Here is a 25,244-nt window from a genome sequence, read left to right as displayed (position 1 = left end):
GTCCTTGTGCACTTCTCTTTGGGACCCTTGATGTTCGCTTGTTACCTGGAGAACACAAGCAGGCACACAAGGCTTTATTAACTCAAGAAATAAATATGTATTGAGCACAGTATGTACCAAATACCTGTAGGCCCCATACGTAATTGAAAAGTTGTAAAGAGGAAGATGTAAACTTTGGAGTTCCAACTTAGATTCCTTACCAATTTGTCTTCCTCTTATTTCCTCCCGGAATTCAAGTGATTGTTTCCCTGCACCCTTGGATGCCTCTGCCTTAGATGAAAACCTATAGGAAGTTTTTACAATTGAGGAATGAAAAATTCTCTAAAACTGAAAGATGAAAAACCATGAAGGAAAACACAAAACTCTTCTAGGTCAATCACGTGCTCCGGAGACACAAACTCACGCCCATAATCATGCAAAGACGCATAAAAGTGTGGACAGAGGAAGGTACGACGTTTCAGTGTTCTTCGCCAAAGACCAGGAGGAGCGCCTGGGGGCAGACAGCCAGCTGTATGCATCACTGCTGGGAGGGGAGCACACCCTCGGGACCGGGTGAGACAGGACCTGCCCAGGACCTGGGCTATGGACGGGGATCTCGGAAGGATCTGTGGGCGCAGGGACCCCTCTAGATTGGTGTCCTCAGGACATGGGGGCAAGTCTGTGATTGGCATCTCAGGAAATACTCGGGGACGCAGCACACTGGAGCCAGGGGCAGGGGTGATGAGAAAGACCCCGCCTTCCCTTCTGTTCGCCGACCGCGCAGCTGCGTGGTGGTGTGTGTGCCGCACAGGTCTCCCTTCTGTCTGTGCTGAGACCCCACGCAGTGTGGTGTTGTTCTGTCTCACGTCGCCGTTGTTGCAGGATGTCCGTGTCTGATGCTGACGTCCTGTGACAGCACGAATGTCCAACCATCTGTTTGGCAAAGACGAAATTCAATGGTGAGCGTTTCAGCCAGAGCGGAGGCAGCACCTTCTGTTGTAAAGGTTAAAGGGGCTGAAAACCAGGACAAAACTCCTGAAGGAGCTTTTGCAAGAGGTCCCAGCAAAAAATGTGCTTATATTTTGGCACAGAAATTCCTCCATTAGGAATTTGTCCTGTGAAGTTAATCACATATACTTCAAAAATATATTCAAGGATGTTTCTTATAATGTGTTTTTGTAAAAGTGAAAGGATGGAATATCTCTAAATGCTCCATTCAATGGAACGATGGTAACTATGAGCAGAGGATCTCTTAACGTGTCTCAGGCAGTGACGCCATGGAATCTACATAGAAGGTCAAGTGTAAACCCATTGGGCACTGCATATGGGATCCTCGTGGGGGACAGGGGGAAGGAGACTCAGAGAGGTTTTGGGTGGTGGAGCTGCAATGAACACAGGGCGTTTTCTCTGGGAGCCTCCATGACTCACTTTCCTGGGTCCCTTTGCAACTGTTGTCACCAGACAGGCCTGGGCCTGAGAAGTTCCGCCTCAGGCCAGCCTGTGGTGTGTGGTGTGTGGTGTGTGGAAGCTTCACTTCCTCTGATGAGATTTCACAACCTGAGTCCAGGGGATTTTGAACATACTTTTATAAGAGCTGGGGACAGTGACAGTAAGGAAGGACTTAGGGTAGAAGAAGTAAGAGGATACAGTCTAGGTGGGGCTGCTCTGGTTCCTGGAAGAGTTACAGGAAAGGAGTGAGCCAAGGTCAGGCTGCAGTCAGCTCACTGGAGAGTCAGGGACAAATGGGACCTTAAAGCCAGCATGGGGGATAAGCCTGAGACAACCTACCACTGCCCACTGCTCCCCTGGCTGGTAATCTCAAGGGACCTTAGAGCTCAGAAGGACAGGAAGAAGTTCATGTCTCACACGGGTGGGTGGGTGCACTCTAGAGCGAGCTGCCCCAGGTCTCTGTCTGGAGGGTTTTTATCTCTCTTCTCAGGGCGAGAAATTTAGGGGACGGTTCCAGCAGAATTTTCATCAGCTTTCCAGGGGTGTTTTTAATATGTTGCTGCATCAAAATAAGTACATGGAGGGGACTGGGATATTCGCTGGGCGATTCACTGTTTCACTTGACTTTTATCTTTGGTCTGTCTAGCTGCAACGCTTTTTGGTTTTTGTTTTGTTATTTGTTCCCCTGACTTCATCTGTCCTTGGGCTCATCTGGCACAAATGTCATTAATTTGGTCTTTGTTGTTTAGATTCTCCCAATGAGGGTGATTTAATCTATTGAGTCTCTGGTCAGGGAGGAAGACAGGTAAAACCATTTGTTCTCACGTGTCCTTGCTGAGGAGAGATAAGGTCTTTCGATTCACCAGCAGGCTGTAAGTTGTTCAGACTCTTTGGCCAACTTTAATGTTCTTTTTATAAAAACACTTTTATTGATTGTGCTATTACAGTCATCCCATTTCCCTCCCGTTTATTCCCCTCTTCCTTGCACCCATCCCCATCCCACTCGGATTTCCCCCGCCCTTAGTTCCTGCTCATGGGTCATACATATAAGTTCTTTGGCTTCTCCATTTCCCATACTATTCTTACCCTCCCACAGTCTATTTTGTACCTACCATTTATGCTTCTTATTCCCTGTACCTTTCCCCCCATTCTCTTCCCTCTACCTCCTGCTGATAACCCCCTCCATGGGATCTCCATTTTTGTGATTCTGTTCCTGTTCCAGTTGTTTGCTTAGTTTGTCTTTGTTTTTGTTTTAGGTTTTGTTGTTGGTAGTTGTGAGTTTGTTGTCATTCTACTTGTTTTCTTTTTCTTAGATTAGTCCCCCTAAAATTTCCTATAATAAGGGCTTGGTGATGATGAACTCCTTTAACTTGACCTTATCTGGGAAGCACTGTATCTGCCCTCCCATTCTAAATAATAGCTTTGCTGGATAGACTCATCTTGGATGTTTCATGACTCTGAATACTCCTTTCCAGCGCCTTCTTGCCTGCAAGACTTCTTTTGAGAAATCAGCTGACAGTCTTATGGGAACTCCTTTGTAGGTAACTGTCTCCTTTTCTCTTGCTGCTTCTAAGGTTCTCTCCCTCTAATGTAATTATGATGTGCCTTGCTGTGTGCTTCCTTGGGTCCCACTTTTTTGGGACTTTCTGTGGTTCTTGGACTTCCTGGAAGTCTATTTCCTTTGCCAGATTGGGGAAGTTCTCCATTATGTTTTCAAATAAGTTTTCAACTTTTTTGTCCTTCCTCTTCTCCTTCTGGCACCCCTAAGAGTCAGATGTTGGAATGTTTAAAGTTGTCCTGGAGGTTCCTAAGCCTCTCCTCATTTTTTTGGATTCTTGTTTCTTCATTCTCTTCTGGTTGACTGTTTATTTCTTTCTTCTGGTGAAAACTGTTGATTTGAGTCCTACTTTCCTTCCAGTCACTGTTGGCTCCCTGTGCATTTTCCGTTATTTCTCTTTTCATAGCCTTCGCTTCTTCCTGTATTTTGTGACCATACTCAACCAATTCTGTGAGCATCCTGATTACCAGTGTTTTGAACTGTGCACCTGATAGGTTGCGTATCTCTTCATTGCTTAGTAGTATTTTTTCTGGAGTTTTGATCTGTTCTTTCATTTTGGCCATTTTTTTTTTTTTGTCTCAGCATAACTGTTACGTAGTAAGGGGTGGAGCCTTATTTATTCACCAGGGTGGGGCAACGAGGGTCACTGCCTTGTGGTGTTGCATGTGGGGAAGGGTTCTGAAAGGGAATGATGTCACTTGCTCAGCTCTCTGCTGGCTTTCAGTCACTTCCTGTGCCACTCACGAGTAAATTGGGCCCTTCTGCTGCTGATTCCCAGGTTGGTGGGTTTGTGTACGTTCTAGGACCCTGTGGATCTCTCCAACGAACTCTCCTTTGAGGCTGGGATTTTCTCTAGCTGCTGCCTCAACCCCCACAGGTATTTTGAGTCAGGGGTTTGAGGCTTCATTTCCCTTCCTACACTGATACCGTGGGTTGCTCAGTCTGTCTTGCTCCCCCGTTGTTCATCCCTGTTTATCTGCCCACAAATGGGGCACTGCACAATCTGCCAGCTGCCTCTTGCCCTAGTCCTCCAGCCACGCCCTTGCCATGAGTCCTCTCCACGCCGGCTGCTCATCTCCATCCCTCCTACCGGTCTGAATGAATGTTTCTTCTTTAACTCCTTGGTTGTCAGACTTCCATACAGTTCGATTTACTGGCAGTTCTGGGGTTTTTTGTTTTTAAATTTGTTGTGCTTTTTTTAGTTGTGTGAGGAGGCACAGTGTATCTACCTATGTCTCCATCTTGGCCAGAAGTCCGACTTTAATGTTCTGGTCTCCATTCCCCCATTCCACTTGCCCAGGAAATTTCCTAGATTCTTACTATCCTACCTATGACTCTGCACTTCATGCAAGTGAAATTTTGCAATGTTCCAGAATGTTCTATGATAGGAGGCTGCTAGGCTCAGCTCAGGAGGACATCCAGGGGCTGTGTAACTTAGCTGTGGACACCTCAATCAAGTGTGTCATCCAGCATGGGTTTCAAGGCCTCCCCTGTGTCATGATTAGTTAGAGTCTGGAGACAGAGTGGAGACCCAGAGTAGGACCCTGGCTCTGTGACTCTGGTGCTGTCGTGGGGGAGATGGGCCATTAACAGAAACCACACAGAGAAATCATGACCTAGTGCTGTGAGGAACAGTTTCTGATATCAGAGAAGCAGATGGCCAGGAGACTTACGGGTCCCCTTCCACTGCTCTCCAACTAATCTGAAAGATGTAAAAGATAATGGCATCTGAAACAGAACAATTATACACTATTATAGGACACGAAAGATCTCTTGGAAGTTAAATATCATTATAGAAATGAATAACTGAGCAGGTGACCTCAAAGATTCATGTTGTTCTTCTACTAAGTCATAGAAATAGAAAAATGTGGGGAAGCAGGAGAAAAGACCTATTGGTCTGTCAGTCAAGAGATCCCAACAAGTTTATAATCTGTCTAAAATAATGATGACTAGGAAGTGATTTTTAACATTTCCAGGAATATTTCTCAAAGTTTATAGACAACAAATTACATTTTCAATGGCCTAATCAAATTCTTACTACATCAGACAAATCAGACCCACATGGGGCCATGTCACAGTGGAATTCAAGAAAGAGGGTGGGAGAAGCTTGAAAACTTGAGGAGGCCCCAAATATGGGCCTGGGGACTAGAGAACATTGTTGCATTGCCTCCCACTTTCTGCAGAAAAAAATTATTTCCAACACAGAGTTGTGTATCCAGTCAAGATGTGAATAAGGACTAGGATAGCCTACAGTTTCTTAAGGTGTTTAGTTTTAATAGTTAACTTATCACATTCTCTTTGGGAAATACTACCAAAGTGAAAAAAATGATGAAGTAAACAAAAAAAGAGGAACATGTGGGATCCAGGTGACAGGGGAGCCAGAACAGGAGAGGCCATGGCTCCCTGAGATGAGGTGAAGGACTCCATGGTGTCTGCCTCACTCCAGGTTTGCAGGGACCCAGTCCACCTGGCAGGAGCGAGGGCTGTGGCAAGGTGTCTGCAGAGATGAAAGTGGTTCAATATGTGATGTGCTCAAATAGGTACTCATGAAGATTTAGACTCTGGGGCGAGTCATGGAATGAACTTGGAAAGCAGACAGAACAGCCTCATTGCTGACATAGGACCAGAGGCAGTGACCAACTTGAATCCTAGCACCTGAATCCTAGCGCTGACCAATCAGTGGAGACCTCAAGCCTAAGTCACTTAGTGCCCTGTGCACCCAGTGTGCTAGAGGCACTGGGCAATCAACTCACCTGTTACTCGGCGTTTGGTGCCACTTTTTTAAATAAACTTTTCTTTTCCTTTTTGTCTTTTTATAATCGTCACTGTCGGACATGTTTTTTCATTGCTTTCAGAGAAGAGGAAGGAGAGAAAACATTGTGTGAGAGATAAACATCGGTATCTCCAAATGTGAAGCAAACTGTTGAATTACTGCAGAAGGTATTGTCTTATTCATAGTTTTATTTTTTAAAATGTCATATATAATTATTTTCATGACATGCAGCCATTCTGGCAGGCTTAAAAAATAATGAGACTTCATCTAACTCTAAATTTTTTTCCTTCCCTGCTGCCTCAGGTTAAGAGAGTCAAAGGGGCATCCCCATTCAAGGAAAGAAACAGAAATGTGAGCGACAGTCTCACACAGTAACCACACGGGAGGGTGACGATGTCCCAGCAGAAATTCCTGAGAGACCAGCACCTCCTGCAGGGGGATTTGAAACAGGACAAGTGTGTGGGGGTCACTGAAGGGCAGACACTTCTCTGTGTCCTTCTGTCTGTGCTGCGTGTGTGTCTCTCATTGGCTCTTATTTCAGGATCCGGGATATTTACATCATAACTGAATACTGCTTGTCAATTCACACAGCTGTCCTCACACCCAACCCTAAACTCATGGCCATACAAGGCTGAGTCAGGTTCCCAAGGGACAGGAACACTTTCTCTCACTGTCGGGGACTCCAGGGCACAGGGACCTGCAGGGACCCTCCTGAGTCTGGCTCCACTGGAACCACCCCCATCACTTCCTCTCATCCCACCTGCCCAGCCCAGGCAGGAGGGGCAGCTCAGGACCAGGCAGGCTCAGCAGGGTCCGGCCCAGGCACTGCCCACCTGCAGGTCCCAGTCCCTCCAGGGCTGACCCCTCCTGATTGTGCCCTGAGAGTGGACTCAAGGGAGCCCCCACCTGGCTGGTCTGTGCTCCACAGCTCTGTGCAGGGACACTTCAGGCAAGGCAGCTCCTGACCCCAGTTACAGGGACAGAGTGGGTGGTCCTGACCTCCCCACAGAGATGCCACTATCATGTCACCTCTTCTGTCAGGGACACCCTATGCATGGGGAGCCTGGGGCATCTCTAAGGTAGAGCAAACTTGTCCCATGCAGATCACACTCAGGCACATCTGGTGACGGGACAGTGATGGCCATTACCGAGATGCCCTCAGGAGCAGTGAGCATGAGGCAGAGAAGGTGTCCCCTGTTCCTGGGGAGGAGCTGAGCTCAGAGACACATGTCATTGGGTTGCAGGGACATCTGAGCCAGGAACTTCCGTCACTGTGCTTCTCGCTGGGCTCTTTCCTTCAGCTTTTTCTGTTCTCGAAACTCTGTCCCCAGGTCTTTCACACTGGTCAACTTAACAATATTTTTAACTTAAAACAATTACTTTATTTTTTCTCTTTTTCTACCACCATTTATCCCCCTATACCTTCTCCCACCTGCACCCCTCCCCTCCCCCTCGCAATTACCACACTGTTGTCTGTGTCTATGAGTTCATTCTTTTAATTTTTCAGTTACACTTAACATACTATATTAGTTTCAGCTGTAAAACGGAGTCATTAAACATATATATGTATATAGCTTATTAAATAATCTCCCCAATATATCGAGTACTCCTCTGACACCATATGAAGTCACAACAATATGTTTGCTGACTTTCCCTGTGCTGTACTGTACCCCCTACTAATCAGTGTCCAGGGCTGATACTGGATGACATCACATTTTCGCTGACTTGGGTGGAAGTTGTAGGAGGGGCTGAGGAGGGTGAGTGTAGAAGTGGTGAAGAGCACAGCAGGACAACCTCAGAATCTCTCCCCAGAAATGGCTAATGAATGACAAACACCAAATGGTGACTGTGTGACGGGGAGACCTGGCCGTCACCAACCTGACTGAGTGACCAGGACGAATGTCACCACTGTGGGGACAGGTGGGTGTGGTGTCCAGTCCTTGTTCCTTCCTCTTCCACAGCCCTGGCTCCCCTGGTGGCCTCATCCACACGCACAGACTCAAATGTCATTTTTGTAGCGTCACCCCCACATCTGTGTCTCCAGCCCAGACGTTTCTCCTCAGGGTCCCCACGCTCACCTGTCCACCCTGACAGCTCACTGGTGTGTCAAACACACACCTCACCTTGACCTTCTCCTCAGCTGAACGCCTCTATGCCCACCCCTCCCCCACACAGGCTCTTGCCAGGGTCTTCCCCATCTCTGCTGATATAACTCCACCTTTCTGCGGGCACACTACAAATGTGGGGGGCCCTCCTTCACTCCTTCCCCACACCCCAGATTTAATCCTTAGGAAATGCTGTGAAATCCATCTTCCAAATGCACTCAGTATCCAGTGCCTTCCCACTGTTTCCACCATTCACAGCCCCCTCAGAACACCCATCACCTGCAGCCTGGAACCCTGGGAGCTTTCCCACCCCTTTCCCTCCTGCCTCGCTGATCCCTTGTGTCCTGATTCAGGTGCCAGCCCAGCAGACAGACTGGTCCTGTGGCCTGACGGTTCACTCTGGGGAGGAACTCTCAGAGGAAGCCACTAAGGACATCAGCTCCTTGGCCATGACCTTCCAGGACTCAGCATGCACAGAATGAGAACAGGGTCTGAGTGGATTAGGGGCAGTGGACGCTGGAATAGCTCCTGCTTTAAGCATGTGTTTGTCACCTTCAGATTGGTCAGCTCTCTGTACCCCACACAGACACCCCTAAGGTGTACCGGGGGGTGGGGAGGGACTGGAAGTCTGGGGCAACTCCTAGGCAACAAAGAGGCACTTGGTTAGAATCAGAGGACTCAACCAGCCATGGCCAGAGGCTCCAAAATGTCACACTCAGATGTGCGGGAAGAAACCCTTAATTGCACAAGGAGCACAGGTGGTCCACAGGGAGCATCACTGGGGAGCCATCAGTCCCCTTGTCCCTTGGCACACAGTCGTTCCCTCCTGCGTTGTCTCCACACTTCATGGTAAGTGTATGAATGTAAAGTGACTTAGAACAGCTTAACAACTGGGGTGAAGGTGTCCATAGAATAACACGTACCAGAAACAATACACCTTGGAGCTTTTGATCTAAACCACTTCTGATTTATATATATATAACTAATATTAAAATAATGCAGGGATGTTGAGATGACTAAATAATGTTCCGATGCCGTTGCAGAAATAGCAGTTGTGGATCCTTAAAGTCTCAAGTGGAGGCTGCAAGGACTATTTTAGCACCAACTCCTGTAGAAAGCACCTCAGTCACTCTGGAAACAAAGTTATTGTGAACAAATTCAGGTCAGTCTCAGAAGTGTCACATTCTCCCACAGCCACCACATGCTCAGAATGTCCCACTCTGAGAATCCCCAAAACACAGCTGTGTCCCTCAGTCCCAATGCCCCCCATTCCTTGCTCTCAGAGTCTCACCCTTAGGAGCCGTGAGAGACACATCAGAGCCCTGGGCACTGTCGCTGTCTGGGGAAGACACAACAGCAGAGTTACGGGGTGGGGGAGCCCCCCTCACAGACTCCAGCCCAACTCTCCCAAGGGTCCCAGATGCCACCTCACCAACACCCAGACATACAGACAGCAGGAGCGCAGCTCTCCCTGCATCTGCCTGTGGGAAGGAAATGTTCTGTGAAAAGTCAGGGGGAAGGCTGGGTCCCATGACCCTAAAGGAGCCCCAAACTCTGAAGCACCAAACACATTAGGATCAGGAAATACAAGGAAACTACATGTGTGGTGACTGTACCTACTGCCACTCTGGACGTCTGTCCTCAGCAAGGATCTTCCCCTCTGACCTGTGACAGCTGGGAATCAGTCCCCATCACTAGAATCATCAGGTGATAAATGTGTCCCTCACTTTCCCATGGGCCTCACTAAAGGGTCCGTGGTAGGAAATAGTCCCCAGATAGACAAGCACCCATGAGGGGATGCGATGCCCATTAAGGAGGCAGAGCACACTTCCACCTGGGCTTGGCCCCCAGGGGACAGGAACCTCAGTCCCACCCCTTGCCCACCTGAGCGCCTCCTCCTCCACAGCACAGCTCCAGCGGCCACAGCTCCAAGGAGGCCCAGGGCGGCAGCAGTGATGCCCACAGTGGTCATGGTGGTCTGAGGAGGGGGGTCTGCGAGGGGAAGGTGAGAGGCCAACCTCAGGCTTGAGACCTGACCCTGCTCAGGGACGCCCTGAGGACAGACTCTGAGCCCACGCCCCATCCTCACCCCATCTCAGGGTCAGGGGCTCAGGCAGCGCCTGGTGCTGCACACGGCACGTGTATCTCTGCTCCTCCCCAGGAGGCACATCCATGGCTGCCCACTTCTGGAAGGTCCCGTCCCCCGCAGGCCTGGTCTCCACAAGTTCCATGTCCTGGGTCAGGTCCTCCCCGTCACGCTGCCAGGTCAGGGTGATGTCCGCAGGGTAGAAGCCCAGGGCCCAGCACTTCAGGGTGACCTCGTGGTCAGAGATGGGGTGGTGGGTCACGTGTGTCTTTGGAGGGTCTGAGCAGAGAGTGAGGAAATTCAGGAGCTTTGCTTGGCCATGGGACACTCCAGCAGTGCTCATGTGACCACCCTGAGAGGGGACAGGACAGCGGGATGGGGGAAGGGAGAGCACCACCCAGACACCAGCCTGGACAGAGGCACCTGGGATAATCTCCTATTTCTTGGAAATTTCTAGAATCAGAGCGAGAACCTAGGGTAGGAGTGTCCATATCCCTGGGGTGGGAGGGTGGGGGGTCACACAGACTCAGGTGGAGGATGAATGACTCAGAAGATCCCAAATCAGGGGTCTATAGATGTCCTCAGCCTGAGAACCAGGGAGAGCGTCCTGTGCACCAGGTGCTGCAGGGTGTGAGGGAGCCACTGTGGGGTGTTTCAGGGAGAGGCTGGGTCCCTTATTGTCCTTTAGAGAAGGCTGGGCTCGCGGGGGAGTCACAGAATAAGGAAACCTGAGGGGCTGTTTTCTCTTCCGTGCAGGAGGGTGATTCTGCCACTGCCCCATTTTCCTCCTCTCCTTGTAGGAAGGCGCCCCAACCCACAGATCCCCTCCTCGGGGAGGCCCGGCCCTGGTACCTGCTCGGAGCAGCGTCTCCTTCCCCTTCTTCGGGAAGATATGGAACCAGCGCCAGCACAGGTCCTCCAGGCTGATCCTCCAAGAGTTCACATCAAGGTTTGGTAACAAATTACGCCAAGTGATCTCAGTCGCGGTATCAGTCACAGTCAAGTTGCGCAGGTCCAGGTTCAGGGCGACGTACTCAGTGCCGTCGTAGGCGAGCTGACTGTACCCGCGGAGGAAGCTCCAGTCCGACCCCACAACGCAGCCACTCCTTTCCTGGTGGGTGTGCGACACTGACCGCAGATGGGAGGTCAGCCTTTCCCTTGTTACTCCCTCCCACTTAGCCCTGCTCAGAGCACAGCCCCAGAGAGACCCCGTGTTATTAAACCTAGAGGGAATATAAATGATACCGGGTCAATATCCCCGCTGGCTCTTCTGGTTTGGGGGCGGATTGGGCCCATAGCCTCGTGGCAATGCTCCGATGACTCAGGTGAACCCAGGACCATCCACCGGAGTGGGGGCTGTGCCAGGACCCGGGCACACGTGGCTCACCGTCTTCGCTCTGATTGTAGTAGGCGCGCAGGTTGTTCAGGGCCGCTCGAAAACAGTGTTGGTTCTCCTTCCAGATACGCGTCTGCTCCTCCCACAAATGTGGATCCTCCTGCTCCACCAGCTGCTGCCCCAGCCACGGTACTCGCGGCTCCAGCCTCGGGTTTAGCATGCCACTGTCGAGCCGCAGGATCTCCGTGTGGTCCACGTAGCTGAGGCCGATGTACCGGTTCTTCCTGCGGCCCGGTCTGGACACAAAGGTGCTGAAAATTCGCAGAGTGTGGGTGTCTAGGGGCGGGAAGGACGCGCCTCCCGAGTCAGCTGTCGGGCCAGGAAGAACAGCAGGTGCTGGAGACAGAAGGGGGCGGGGATTGAAGGGAGGTGGCTGGGCCGAGGCCAGAGTCGGGTCGGGGTCTGGGCCTGGGGTGGTGCAGACTCTCAGTCCCCGGGTCCTGCACCCCCACAGGGCCCCCAGCCTCCTGTTCCGTACATACCATTCCCTCCTGACCCCATACTCACCTGCCCAGCTCTCGCTCAGGATCACGGCCAGGGCCCCCGAGAGCAGCAGGACAAGGATTCGGGACTCCATGTCCTGCGCACAGCGTCTGCGGGTACTGAGTTCGGTTACTCCAGGGAGGATTTTGTGCCCAGAACCACAGTTACGCTGATTGGCTCGTCTGGAGTTGGGACACCCAATGGGAGTGAGAACTGGAAAAGCGTCATGAGTATCCAGGCGGGAGGACCCGGGAGATGCAGAAGGGAAACCCAGGGGAGAACGGCACACCCCAACACTGGGAGTCATTGCCCCAGACTCGGTCCTTGGGCTGAGACCCCTAGAGCCAGGCCCGGGGACCCGGGACTCTGCCCCAAGCCCTCCGCCTGCACCGGGAACTCTCTGTCCCGTTTTCTCCCTGAGTCCCCGCCCACGTGCTGTTTATTCGGTGACTCTCAAACATTTTGTATTCAGAACATCTACACAGTCTTACAAAATTCGGCGGAACCCCAAAATAATTTTGTTTCTGTGAGTTATAGCTATCGATATTTACCATACAAGGAATAAAACAGTTTAAAAATTAATTCGTTTGGGATAATATCAATAACCTATAACGCTAACAGAAATAATGTGTCTATGAAATAAAAAACTATGACCGAAATACACAAAGTAGTGAGAAGAGTGGATCTGCTTACATTTGACGTTTTTGCAAATCTCAGTGTTTGTCTGTATCACGAGAAATCTGCTGGATTTTCATATTTGCCTCTGCGTTTAATCTGCTACTTTGGTGGCAGTGTGTAAAGAAATATACAGCTTCACACAGATATGTAGGGGGACCATTTTTAACAGCCTTTTCAGATAAGTGTGGATGTTCATCTTTCATCGTTCACTAAAGCCACACAAGTGGTAGTTTCTGAAAAGCTCTTTGCAAAGTGGAACCTGAAACAATACCATTGAGTATTTCCTATTCTGTAACATTACTTGAGTGGCTCTTGGTCTGGTGCAGGATTATTTAAAAGTAATGGGTTGTTTTACTAGTGACAGAGATCTCCCAGTGCTGACGCATTTAATGACACATCATCACAAATCACAATTGTTAACGTTACCACAGACCCCACTGGAAACGGTTGTCAGGTCTGGGAAGCTCTCTGGCTGCCGTGGTGGGACACACGTTTGCCAGAATCCTGCTTTTCCTCTGAGAGCTTCCCTTCCGTCCAGACAACAAGTGCTGTCAGGTGTCAACTGCCCGCTGACTTTCCTTGAGGGAGGAGCTCACGGTCGTTTGAGAGAGTGTTCGCCAGTTCCCCAAACCTCAGTCATCACAGCTCTGTGCCACTCATTCTCTTAAGTGCACTTTCTGTTCTGTAATAAAGAGGCTGCTCAGCCCTCACAGGTCACTTTCCTGGGCTCACGATACTTGGGAAGGCAGCAGAAGTGTGTTTGTGCAGTTTCCCGGTCATCAGAGGAGATATTTCTTTGTTCTCCATTTTCATTAAGGACAGTTAAGAATTTAATCAATTTATATCATGAATTCAGGACATACTTATCTTCTTTTTAAATGTTCTTTTTTATTTTTCAGTTATAGTTGATGACCAATATTATATTCGTTTCTATATAGCTCTGCTGACTTCATTTATCTGTAAGGGTCTTAGATAAACCTTCAAAATACAGCAGACCCAAGAAAGGTTAGTTAGTGTCCACTTACAAGTAGAGTGTTCAGACATCAACAGAGATGTGACGGAACGCCTGAAGGTTGTAAATGATCAAGAACACTCGCCACTGAAGTTAGTCCTTGTGCACTTCTCTTTGGGACCCTTGGTGTTGCTTTTGTTACCTGGAGAACACAAGCAGGCACACAAGGCTTTATTAACTCAAGAAATAAATATGTATTGAGCACAGTATGTACCAAATACCTGTAGGCCCGGTACGTAATTGAAAAGTTGTAAAGAGGAAGATGTAAACTTTGGAATTCTGACTTAGATTCCTTACCAATTTGTTTTCCCCTTATTTCCCCCAGAATTCAAGCAATTCTGTTTCCCTGCACCTTTGGATGCCTCTCCCATAGAAGAAAATATATATGAAGATTTTACAATTGAGGAATGAAAAATTTTCGAAACCGAAAGATGAAAAACCATGAAGGAAAACATAAAACCTTCCTATGTCAAACACACGCTCCAGAGACACAAACTCTCGCCCATAACCAAACTCAAAGACACATAAAACTGTTGACAGAGGAAGGTACCGCGTGTCAGTGTTCTTCCTCCAAAGACTCAAAGTAGCGCCTGGGGGCAGACAGCTGGCTGTGTGCATCTCTGCTGGGAGCGGAGCTCACCCTCAGGACCCGGCACCCTCAGGACCGGGTGAGACAGGACGTGCGCAGGACCTGGGCTCTGGACTGGGATCTCGGAAGGATCTGTGGGCGCAGGGGCCCCTCTAGATTGGTGTCTTCAGTACGTGGGGGCAAGTCTGTGATTGGAATCTCACAAAATACCCGGGGATGCGGCAGACTGGAGCAAGGGGCGGGGGGTGGTGATGGGAAAGACGCTGCCTTCCTTTCTGTTCGCTGGCTCGGGAGCTGCGTGGTGGTGTGTGCGCGCATCGCGTGTCCCTTCTGTCTGTGCTGACACCACACGCAGCGTAGTGGTGTTCTGTCCCACGTCGCCTTGGTCGCGGGATTTCCTTGTCTGATGCTGATGTTCTGTGAGACCGCGTGTGTCCAACCGTCTTTCTGTTTGGTAAAGACGAAATTCAATAGTGAGCGTTTCAGCCAGAGTGTAGGGGACACACTGTGTTGTAAAGGTCAAAAGGGCTGAAAACAGGGACAAAATTCCTGAAGGATGCTTTTGCAAAAATTCTCAGCAATTTAAATGTGCTTACATTTTTGACAGAGAAATTCCTCTTTTAGGAATTTATCCTAAGAAGATAATCACCCATGTCTTCAAAAGTATTTATTCAAGGAGGTTTCTTGTATTGTGGTTTTATAAAGGCAAAAGGATGGAATGTATTTAAATACTTGAATCAACAGAAAGATGGTAACTAAGAACAGAGGATCGCTTAACATGTCTCAGGCAGTGATACCAAGGGATCTCCCTAGAGGTCAAGTGTAATCTTCAGAGCAAACCCAAGAGGCACTTGGTATGGGATCCTTGTGGGGCACAGGGAGAAGGAAACTCAGCAAGGTTCCAAGCGGTGGAGCTGCAGTTGAGTGGGGGAATTTTCTCCCAGAGTCTTGATGACTCACTTTCACTGGGTCCCTTATCAGATGTTGTCACCAGACAGGCCTGGGCCTGAGCAGTTCTGCCTCAGGACAGCCTGTGGTGTGTGGGGTGTGGGGTGTGGTGTGTGGTGTGTAGGTGCTTGGCTTTCTCTGGAAAATATTCCAGAACCCAAGTCCAGGGGATTTTGAAAGTACGTCTATTAGGTCTGGGGACAGTGACACTAAGGAAGGACTTAGGGCAGAAGAAGTAACAGGAGAAACTCTGGGTGGGGCTGCTGTCAGCTAGGTGGGAAGTCTGAGAAAGGGGGCTTTGGAGACAGGATGGGGGTAAGCCTAGCCCTGGCTGCACGGCTGAGAATCTCCAGGCCACCTTAGAGCTCAGAAGGAGAGAAAGAAGTTCATGCCTGAAGTTCATGAGCTGCCACAGGTCTCTGCCTGCAGGGTTTTTATCTCTCTACTCTGTGTGAGAATTTTAGGGGAGGGTTTCAGGAGAATATGCACCGGCTTTCCAGGGGTGTTTTTAATATGCTGCTGCATCCAAATGAGCACACTGGGGCCTGGGGATTATCCTCTGGTCAGCTCCACTCTTTCACTTTTTTCTTAGTTCTGTGTGGCTCTAATGGCTTTGATGTTGTTGCTGTTTGTTCCCCTGACTTCTTCTGTGCTTGGGCTCGTCTGGCACAGATGGCAGTGACTGGGTGTCTGTTGTTTATTGTCACTCCGGACAGGGAGATTTCAGCCGTGTGTTCTCTGGTTTGGGCGGAGAGGTCCATTTCACCTCGCGTATCCTTGGTTAGGGGAATATAAGGTCTTGGGATTCACAGGCTGGCTGCAAGTTGTTCAGGCTCTTTGGTCTTGTTTAATTTTCTTGCCTCAGTTTCCCCATTCCTCTTGCCTAGGAATTTTCCTAGCTTCTTACTGTTATATGCGAGATTGAGGGTTCTCGCTCTAGGAACCGAAAGACTCTGACTCTTAAGAGATTTATAGATGGTTTATTGGCCAAGCAAAGCTTTTACCTGCGCAGGGGCGGACTCCCCCAAAGTGACCGGAGTCACGGTGCTCCATAGAGCTGCAAATGAGAGCCGCGCCGAACGCTCACAGGCTAGCTCTTTTATACAGTGAGAAGCAAGCAAGCAAGTTACAAAAGCGGGAGTTGCTGCTATCTCTGCATAGCTCTTGGCTTTGGAGGAACATTAACCAGATGTTAAAATTTTCTTTTGGACCCCTGTCTCCTGTGATAAGAACCACCTGTCCCACTTAATTTGTACTCTCAGTTTAAAGGGTCCAAACCTGAGATGAGTCTGGCGCCTAAAGTTTTATGGCCCTCTAACTAATTGGCTGTAACTCAGGGCCCTCTGCAAATCACGTATTGTTTACCTTACTTTGGCCGACAATGTTGTTTCTTTCCCCTATCTATTCCGGTGACCTTCAAGAGGTTTTCTGCTTAGCAATGCCTATAATTGCCTAGCTCTCTTGCCTAGCCCTCAACACTTACTATCCTGCCTCACTGTGACTCTGCACACCATGGAAGTAAACGTTTGCAATGTTCCAGAATGTTCTGTGATAGGGCTCAGCTCGGGAGAACATCCAGGGGCAGTGTACCTTAGCTATCCAGACCACAGTCAAGTTCATCACCCAGCATGGGTTTCAAGGCCTCCACTGTGTCCGTATTAGTTAGAGTCTGGAGACAGAGTGCAGAGCCAGAGTAGGACCCTGGCTCTGTGACTATGGTACTGTCACTGGGGAGATGGGCCATTAGCAGAAATGACAAAGGGTCATGTAGACCATGAGCACGCGCTGTGAGGGAACGTTCCTGATGTCGCAGAAGTGGATGAGCAGGAGACCTACGGGTCCCCTTCCTCTGGTCTCAATATTATCTAGAAGATGCAAAAGATAATGGCATCTGAACAGAACAATTATACAGAATCATAGAACAGGAAAGATCTCTTGGGAATTAAAAATATCAACATAAAAATGAATATTTCAATAGGTGAACTGGAAGATTCTTATTGTTCTCCTACTGAGTCGTACAAATGGGAAAGCGTGGGCAAGCCAGAGAAAAGACCTATTAGTCTGTCAGTCACAGGATCCCAACCAGTTTATAAAGTCTGACTAGAAATCATGATGAGGAGGAATGATTTAAAATTTTTCAACAATATTTCTCAAAGTTTACAGATAAAAATTTGCATTTTGAATGGCCTAATCAAAGTCTCACTACAGCAGATAAAAACAGACCCGCACCGTGACACATCCTGATGGAGTTTCAGGGACAGGGCGGGAGAGACTTTGAAAACTGCAACGGCAGCAAATATGGGCCTGGGGACTGAAAGATGTCGTTGCAATGCCTCCCACTGTCTGCAGAAAAAAAATTTCAAACACAGAGTTCAAGTCAAGATGTGAATAAGGGCTAGGATAGCCTACTGTTTCTTCACGTGTTTAGAATTTTAGTAGTTAACTTTCCATGTTCTTTTTTGTAAAATGCTACCAGGGAAAGGGGGAAAATGAGGAAGTAAACCAAAACAGAACCTGTGGGTACCAGGTGACGGGAGCCAGAACAAGAGAGGTGAGGTCTGCCTGAGATGAGGTGACATGCATCCACGGTGTCCACCTGGCACCAGGTATGCAGGGACCCTGTCCACCTGTGGCAGGACTGAGGGCTGTGGACAGGTGTCTGCAGAGATGACAGAGGGTGAAAATCTGATGTGTTCCAATACGGACTCATGACGATTTAGACTCTGGGGAGAGCAGTGGAGTGAACGTGTGTATCCTGACAGAACGATGCTGTGGCTGACAGAGGACCAGATGCAATGACCAACCACCCCCCGCCCTCCCACCAACCAATCAGTGAAGTCCTCGACCCTAAGTCCCTCAGTCCCCTATGCAACCCGTCCCCTAGAAGCCATCGGGGAGCCAGGTCTCAGAGCAACAACACACCTGTGATGCCGGGTTTGGTGCCACCTCCTTAAATAAACCTGTTTTTCTTTTCTTTTTTATCCTGACCCAAGGGCTTTTTTTTCATTGCATTGAGAGAGAGAGAAGGAAGAGGGGGAAGTGTTGATGTGAGAGAGAAGCGACGACTGTGTGCGTCACATGGGCGCCCGGACCAGGGATTGTACGCTTCACCTATGTAGGTGCCCTGACCGGGGTCAAACCCACAGCCTTCTGCTGCATGCATGGGACAGCACTCCAACCCCTGAGCCACCCACCCAGGGCTGACATAAATTCTTTGGAGAAGTATCTGCCTAGAATATTGATCGCTTTTTACTGAGTTGCTGTTTTCTTAGTGCTGAGTTTGAGGATTCTATGTAAATCTAAAACAAGTGATTTGCAAACATTTTCTCCCAGTCTGTGGCCTGAGCTCTTTTTACAGCCATAACAGCAACATTAATGCCCCGGTAGATTTTCCTGGGAGGAGAATTCAGAGGTGACTCACTTTGGTGGTTTCCTTGTGGAAGACTTTGGTGACTGAGGGAGCAGGGGGGCAATGTGACTCATTTATTGTGTGTGTTCTTGAGAGTGCTTTGAGTTCTCTTGTGTGTGCATGAATAATGTTTTTAAAGAGCAAGTTACATGAAATCCCTTCACTTACAAAACTCCAGACAGATCATCCTCAGATCACGATTTAAGATCCACATTCTGACCCTGTCCTGTACGAGTAACCATTTGCCTTAGAAATTCAATTCTTGAAAAACTTGGCTGCACTCTATGGACAAATTTTCCCACAGAAAATAACTAAAAATGCCGTGTGTAATACAAAAAGCTATTTCTTAAAAGCAACAAAGAGCTAACAAGACACTAAAGACCACACCCCAGAGGAAGCAAAAGGCCCTGCTTGTCCTCCACAGTGGGCCACGCCCTGAGTGGGCAGTGGGGGGAGGTGTGCAAGGTCATTGCCCAGAGCCCAGACATGGAGCCCCGCACTGCGAGCCTTGTGCTGAGCTCTTGACTTTCCTCCCCGTCTGCCTTCCCTTCTATCCATGTCAACAAAGCATTTTGAGTTGCCTTCCATGAGAGAGCGTCTGGCATCCCCATATGAGGGGAGGAGGCTGGAGAAATTCAGCCCGAGTGCTGGCGATTATTCCTTTGCAAACGGGACAAAGACAGTACAGTGTGGATTGTGACCTGGAGCTGTCCCTGAAGACAGCTCGGCTCGGTCTGCAGGGCGATGATCCTGTCCAGGCAGAGGCTTCCGTAAGTCCAGCCCCATTGCTTCAGAACGAATCAACCACCAAACAGTTACAGAGGCACGATAGGTGTGCCAGGCACGTGTTCTTGATTGTAGAAGGAGATTCACTGAAGCTGCGCAAAGGTACAGTGAGCTCTCTTACAAGGCTACAGGGCACAAAAGCGGAAGACCAGAGGCTTTAAAACCTGCTTGGCTTGACACATCTTACCATCAGCAGGACAACAGCATTCTCGAACGCTAGCTTCTCTTTTTCAGGGTGAGGGAGCCGGCAACTTGCTGCTTATGGGATCCCAGGGAAAATGTACCTGCGTAGGATCGTCGGAGGAAATCAGCTTCAAGCACTTCCTGCCATGCTGATGCCTCACCAAAAGCAACCGCAGCTGGTGGTGCTGGCATCTTGGACAGAGCTGTTATTGAACACAATTTGTTGTCTGCAAGCAAATTATATAATAATATTATCTTTGAAGACCTTGGGGCTCTTTTACAGGCTCCTGCAACTGAGGCATAAAAGAGCATCGCAAATGATAACAGAAGGGCACATGAATGGATTTGTTGATCAGATTGGTGGAATAGTTCATTCTGAAACACGAGATGCACTCACAACGTGGGACAAACAGATCCAATTGCTTCATCCCCAGATAAATAACCTTTTGAAGCCAATTAGACAGACAGCGCCAGAATGGGCAGCACAGCCATGGAAGCCCAGGGGGACCAGGGACTCCTGGCAGGACTTCTGTGCACACCACAGCTCGTCCCTGTTGTGCAGACCGTGTCACTATCTCCACAGCATTTGCACAGATATTTCAATCCCTCTCACGCTGGATTGCACTGGAAGGAGACACTCTTAGCACAGGACATACAAGCATTTAAAAATACACAGTTCCCATATATTCAGGGTCGCTGTGCTTCAGGCTATCCCAGATGTTTGAAAAGCTCTTTCTTTAAACCGAGTAAGTGAAATATCTGTGGCTGAAATTGTTTGGGATTTGTGATAACTTTGTAATCACGTGAAACTTAAGTGCTTTGTGCTTCTCCAAATGTGGTTTTTCTCATAAATGCAGAAGTGAGCAAAACCAAAGTAGTGTTTTGTTTTTTAAAAAAATTAATCAAGAAAACCCGCGTGTGAGCAGAACCCCATGTCCATATTTCAGTGATAAAGCAAAATCTCAAGTGGCAAATGTACACATGGCCACTTGATCCCTCTTTAGTAGGATTTTATCCATCAGTGAACAAATTCCAGATGGTCCACTGTGGAAAAACCACCTGCACGCGTAAGAGGAAGCAATTCAAAGGAACTACTGGGTTTTCTCTGTAACATGACAGCACATTGCAGGCATGTCAGGGGGAGAAAGATACAAAACAATGGTTCAAACAGTTTTTCATCCCAAAGTTTTTCTCTTCATCTAGGAAATAAAATCTTCACCCACAAAAGAGTAGTATTGATCTAGACCCATATTGGATTCCGTGCCAATGCAAGTCAAGGGTCACCCACATTCACACTGAGGTAAGTTTATAGAAAGTGTTCAATATTCCTGAAAAGAAGGCGATTCCTGTCAACAGCTGCCCTGCTCAGTGGGAACGTAAGTTCTCTAGAATTTCATGGATCTTTATCAAGCTCATCGTGTTATGGATTGACTGAAGAGCGTCCAGTGAAGCTACAATCTCAAACTGAGCTTCTCAGGTCACTACAGGTTTTATGTAATAAATGGCCCTGAAGACGTAACTCCTGAATCGAGTAGTTAGGGTTACTATGGCAGCTGCCTTCTATATGCTTACCATCTCAACTGTGGTTCGACACTTCAAGAGCAGACCCAGGAGTTCTAGGTCCCTGAGGACCAGCAGGGAGGGGCTGACGCTGGGGAAACAGGAAACCAAACCCTGAGCCGTCTGCATCAACCACAGACTAGAATCTGCAAAGGGAGTGATGTGAGAAGTAAAAATGGAATCGAGCACGTAGAAGGTGACACAGGTGACCACCAGCTTCAGGACAGTGTGGGTGGCTCTGGTCAGTGGAGGGCGTTTGTGCGGCTGTGAATGTGCCGCAGCCTCTGGCGGTGTCTGTGCAGGTGAAGCACCGTGGAGACGCTGGGCCAGACCCCGAGGACAGTGAACGTGACACAGGACACGACCACAGGATGGCAATGCCTGCACTGGATTTCGAGGGTCAAACTAAACACTTCCCTTTGCTGTTGGTCTCGTTTTGCCTGTTCTGTGAAGCGGTGACGTTCACAGGTGCAGAGATATTCATTAAGAAACTGGCCCTGGCTGGTGTAGCTCAGTGGATTGAGCTGGGACCTACGAACCAAAGGGTCACCAGTTCAGTTCCCGGTGGGGACCCAGGACTGGGTTTCTGACCAAATCAGGTTGCTGGTGGGGGGCGTGCGGGAGTCAACCACACATTAATGTTTCATTCTCTCCCTCTCTTTCTCCTTCCCTTCCCCTCCCTCTACAAATAAACAAATAAAATCTTGAAAGAAAGAAAGACGGAAACTGAACATCCAGCTGAACATTCAGCAGATGCAACAGGAAGGATGGAGGAGCTTGGGGCTCCTCCTCTGAGCATCCTCCTCTCCCCCTCCCCCAGGGGTTGTGTGAAATACTGATCGGTGCTCAGGTCTCAAGTGGTCACAAGGTGGCGCTCTCTGTACATAACAGACACATGCCCAGGAGTATACCAGGGTGGGGGGAGATCCTCTACCCCATAGCCGTCATCACGTGGGGAATTCCAGAGGAGAGAAGAATCACTATATTGGCCCCTGCTGTGTGGGTGAGGAACACGTGTGGGTGAGGAACACCTGCGGGTGAGGAACACGTGTGTAGGCCTCTGTGTGCGTCCAAGCGAGAGTGAGGAAAGAAGTATTTGAAGTCATGAAAGGCAAGGACCTACATCCAAGATGAGTCTATCCAACAAAGCTATCAAGTTAAAGGAGTTCTTCATCATTAAGCCCTTATTATATGAAATGTTAAAGGGACTTACCTAGGAAATTGAAAAAGATGAAAAACTATGAACAGTAAAATGACAACAAACTCACAACTATCAACAAATGAACCTAAAAAAAAGAAAAACAAAACAAAAACTAAGCAAACAACTGGAACAGGAACAGAATCAGAGAAATGGACATCACATGGAGGGATTTCAGTGGGGAGGGGGAGGGGAGGAATGGGGGGAAGGTACAGGGAAGAAGAAGCACAATTGGCAGGCATAAAATAGACGAGGAGAGGTCAAAAATGGTATAGGGAACAGAGGACTCAAAGAACTTATATGTAGAACCCATGGACATGTACTAAGTGGGGGATGATGGGGAGTTGGGGGTGCAGAGCAGAGGAGGGATAAAGGGAGAAAAATTGAGAAAACTGTAATAGCATAATCAATAAAATATACTTAATAAATCAACCCAATATACTGGGAAATTGAACTTAATCCTCCCATGAGGTCATTTCTATGGAAACTAACTGGCCAGAACAAAAATTAGAGCTTCTGGATAATGAAAAACTAGAACGTCGGAATTCATCTGGCCTGACAGAACATACAAGCTGGAAAGGACAGCGGACAAAGGAGGAGGACACGTTATTAGGTTAATAAAACTCGTGATAACACATGTGAAGGGTTTTTGGTTGTCTGGGATGCCTGTTTTCCTCAGACCTTCCCTGTCTAGTATTAGATGCTTTCTGCTCCTAATCGGTGTTGCGGGATTCGTACAGTTACTCCTGTCCCTGATGTGTAAATGTTTCACTAGAGGCAGAAAAACACAACAAACCACAAGCGTTTAAAAGACTGAGGTCACGGCAGCTGAAAAACTGGAAATTATAGGAGACCGTCCTGCGTGGTGTAGGCACAGCTCCCACTCAGAAAGGCCGGTGGGGAGCAAGGTCCGGCACACAGGACCCAGGCTCACGGACAGGTTCTCCCATGGGGAATCAGGCCTGTACTTACCTAGGCAGCTTTGAGACTTGCTTCTGTTAAAACTCCCTCATCCTGAATTGAGGCAGCAAATGTTTACTGCATATCTTTAAAGTAACTTCCTAAAATCTATGTTAAACCTTCCAAGGGGAGTGTAACCACTTCAACCGCTTTCCCCTTTACATTTGCAAATATCCTTCCTTTTTGATGTAATTAGCAACACCCTCTCCTTTGTTTTCTGTAACCGCCTAAAGTGAACCTGGGCACAGCAAATAAGGACCATCCTCAATGTAATGTGCCGGGAAAAGCAATGAAAGCCTGTCAAGGCAAGGGTCGAGTGGCCGTGCAGTCCCTTTTCCTCCACAGGACTCGGTATTCCGTGTGAATTTGTCCATTGCAGCCACAGCACACGGATCCTGGGACCCGTAGGCTCAGACTTCCTCCTCTGGTTCACCTGGGTTTTCTGAGTAATAACAATTCGACCTTCGACGCCATCTGGGGCTAGCAGACAGATGCTGACTCTGAGAAGGCCTAGGAGTGGGCCTTCCTAGCACCATGCGGCCTCCTATCCACCCAAAGGGTTGGTCAGCAATGCATGCTTTGATTGATTTATGACCAAAAGGGGGACGTGTGGAAGGAAAGGGGCCACATATTAACCTGACAATCTCAGGAGAGACCTGTGTGGCAGCTTTACACACTCGGGGACGTAAAGTAACCACACTGGTCATCCCGGGTGACCTGAGGCTGGTCTTCCTGTGGTTTCTAGTCCCACAGCTCTCGCTGCTCACAGCCTTAGGTCTGTTCTGTGGCTTCTCCTGGAAAAAAAAAATGAACCTCCATACCTCACATATAAATTCTTTCTGTTTAAATTAGAAAACTCTGGGTTCCATTACTTGTTCCAGAAATCACTCAGGGGCATCGCTGCAGAGAGCACATTCGGAGATGTTCATCGCGTTGAACTGAGCCACTGTCTCAATCTTCCTCTGACTTCCCCCCACGGTGGAGAGAACAGCACGTACCTTCCCCCGCATGTGACAACCTATGAACTACCTTTGCATCCCAGTGGTGGGGAAAAGCATTTACCTGTGGATGTAAGTCCTTTCTCCACTGGGCCCCACTCATCACTGAATTGTGTGGTTCAAAATCGCTCTGAAACCAGGATGGCTTGTTACAAAATACTCAAATTTCACCCCCAAAATGCTGTCAGGATGTTGGGCGTGATGTCCAAGTTAGCACCTTTTTAAACTTTAAATATTTTTTTATTTTTTACAACAGCTGACATATAGTATTTATTAGTTTCATCTGTAAAGCACAGTGATTAAACATTTATACAGCTTATTAAGTTATCGCCCCGATAAATCTAGGACCCATCTGACACCATATGTAATTACAACAATATTACTGACTATATTCCCTGTGCTGTTCTCTACCCCCTACTAATCAGTGTCCAGGCTGATGCGGGACGGCATCACATTTTCGCTGACTTGGGTGGAAGTCATAGGAGGGGCTAAGGAGGGTGAGTGTAGAAGTGGTGAAGAGCACAGCAGGACGACCTCAGAATCTCTCCCCAGAAATGACTATGAATGACAAACACCAAATGGTGACTGTGTGACGGGGAGACCTGGCCGTCACCAACCAGGTTGAGTGACCAGGATGAATGTCCCCACTGTGGGGATAGGTGGGTGTGGTGTCCAGTCCTTGTTCCTTCCTATTCCACAGCCCTGGCTCCCTGGTGGCCTCATCCACATGCACAGACTTAAATGTCATTGTCGTAGTGTCACCCCCACATCTGTGTCTCCAGCCCAGACGTTTCTCCTCAGGGTCCCCAGGCTCACCTGTCCACCCTGACAGCTCACTGGTGTGTCTAACAGACATCTCACCTTGACCTTCTCTTCACCCCTCTCCAACACAGGCTCCTGACAGCATGTTCTCCATCTCTGCTGTTACAACCCCATCTTTCTGTGGTCACAGTACAAATGTGGGATGTCCTCCTTCACTCCTTCCCACACCCCAGACTGAATCACTAGGAAATGCTGTGAAATCCATCTTCCAAATGCATTCAGTGTCCAGTCCCTTCCCACTGTTTCCCCCGCTCACAGCCCCCTCAGAACAC

General features: G+C 48.6%; 1 protein-coding gene and 1 pseudogene across 4 annotated transcripts; one reads left to right on the top strand and one right to left on the bottom strand.

The window, feature by feature from the left end:
- Window positions 1-8,855: 8,855 nt before the first annotated feature.
- On the bottom strand, window positions 8,856-11,961 carry LOC112314059 (saoe class I histocompatibility antigen, A alpha chain-like). Of its 4 annotated transcripts, XM_053914851.2 has the most exons (8): window positions 11,854-11,961; window positions 11,338-11,682; window positions 10,803-11,078; window positions 9,954-10,229; window positions 9,749-9,856; window positions 9,313-9,345; window positions 9,156-9,203; window positions 8,858-8,995 (listed from the first exon to the last, which is right to left on the bottom strand). In XM_053914851.2, the coding sequence occupies exons 1-8, from the start codon at window positions 11,921-11,923 to the stop codon at window positions 8,991-8,993; spliced, it is 1,161 nt and encodes a 386-aa protein (XP_053770826.1). In that variant the 5' UTR covers window positions 11,924-11,961; the 3' UTR covers window positions 8,858-8,990. The 4 variants fall into 4 exon arrangements, 2 of the variants coding, with proteins under 2 accessions (XP_053770826.1, XP_053770827.1); XM_053914852.2 differs by lacking the exon at window positions 9,313-9,345; XR_011650621.1 differs by having other exon boundaries at window positions 8,856-8,995; window positions 9,156-9,856; window positions 11,338-11,597; window positions 11,854-11,919.
- Window positions 11,962-19,076: 7,115 nt separating this feature from the next.
- On the top strand, window positions 19,077-20,078 carry LOC128779753 (COP9 signalosome complex subunit 4 pseudogene; annotated as a pseudogene).
- The last annotated feature ends 5,166 nt before the right edge of the window (window positions 20,079-25,244 follow it).

The sequence above is a fragment of the Desmodus rotundus genome, chromosome 12 (assembly GCF_022682495.2).
Source record: "Desmodus rotundus isolate HL8 chromosome 12, HLdesRot8A.1, whole genome shotgun sequence".
Lineage (NCBI taxonomy): Eukaryota > Metazoa > Chordata > Mammalia > Chiroptera > Phyllostomidae > Desmodus > Desmodus rotundus.
The sequence above is the reverse complement of the archived record's forward strand: the minus strand, read 5'-3'. Positions and strand labels throughout refer to the sequence as shown.

What these genes read in the sequence shown, in the direction of transcription:
- LOC112314059 (XM_053914851.2), bottom strand. Translation starts at nt 11,923, where the DNA reads ATGGAGTCCCGAATCCTTGTCCTGCTGCTCTCGGGGGCCCTGGCCGTG. An exon ending in GCCCCTGACCCTGAGATGGG is followed by an intron (nt 9,857 to 9,953) that starts GTGAGGATGGGG and finishes TTCCCCTCGCAG; the next exon opens with ACCCCCCTCCTCAGACCACC. An exon ending in GAGCTGCGCTCCTGCTGTCT is followed by an intron (nt 9,204 to 9,312) that starts GTATGTCTGGGT and finishes TGTCTTCCCCAG; the next exon opens with ACAGCGACAGTGCCCAGGGC.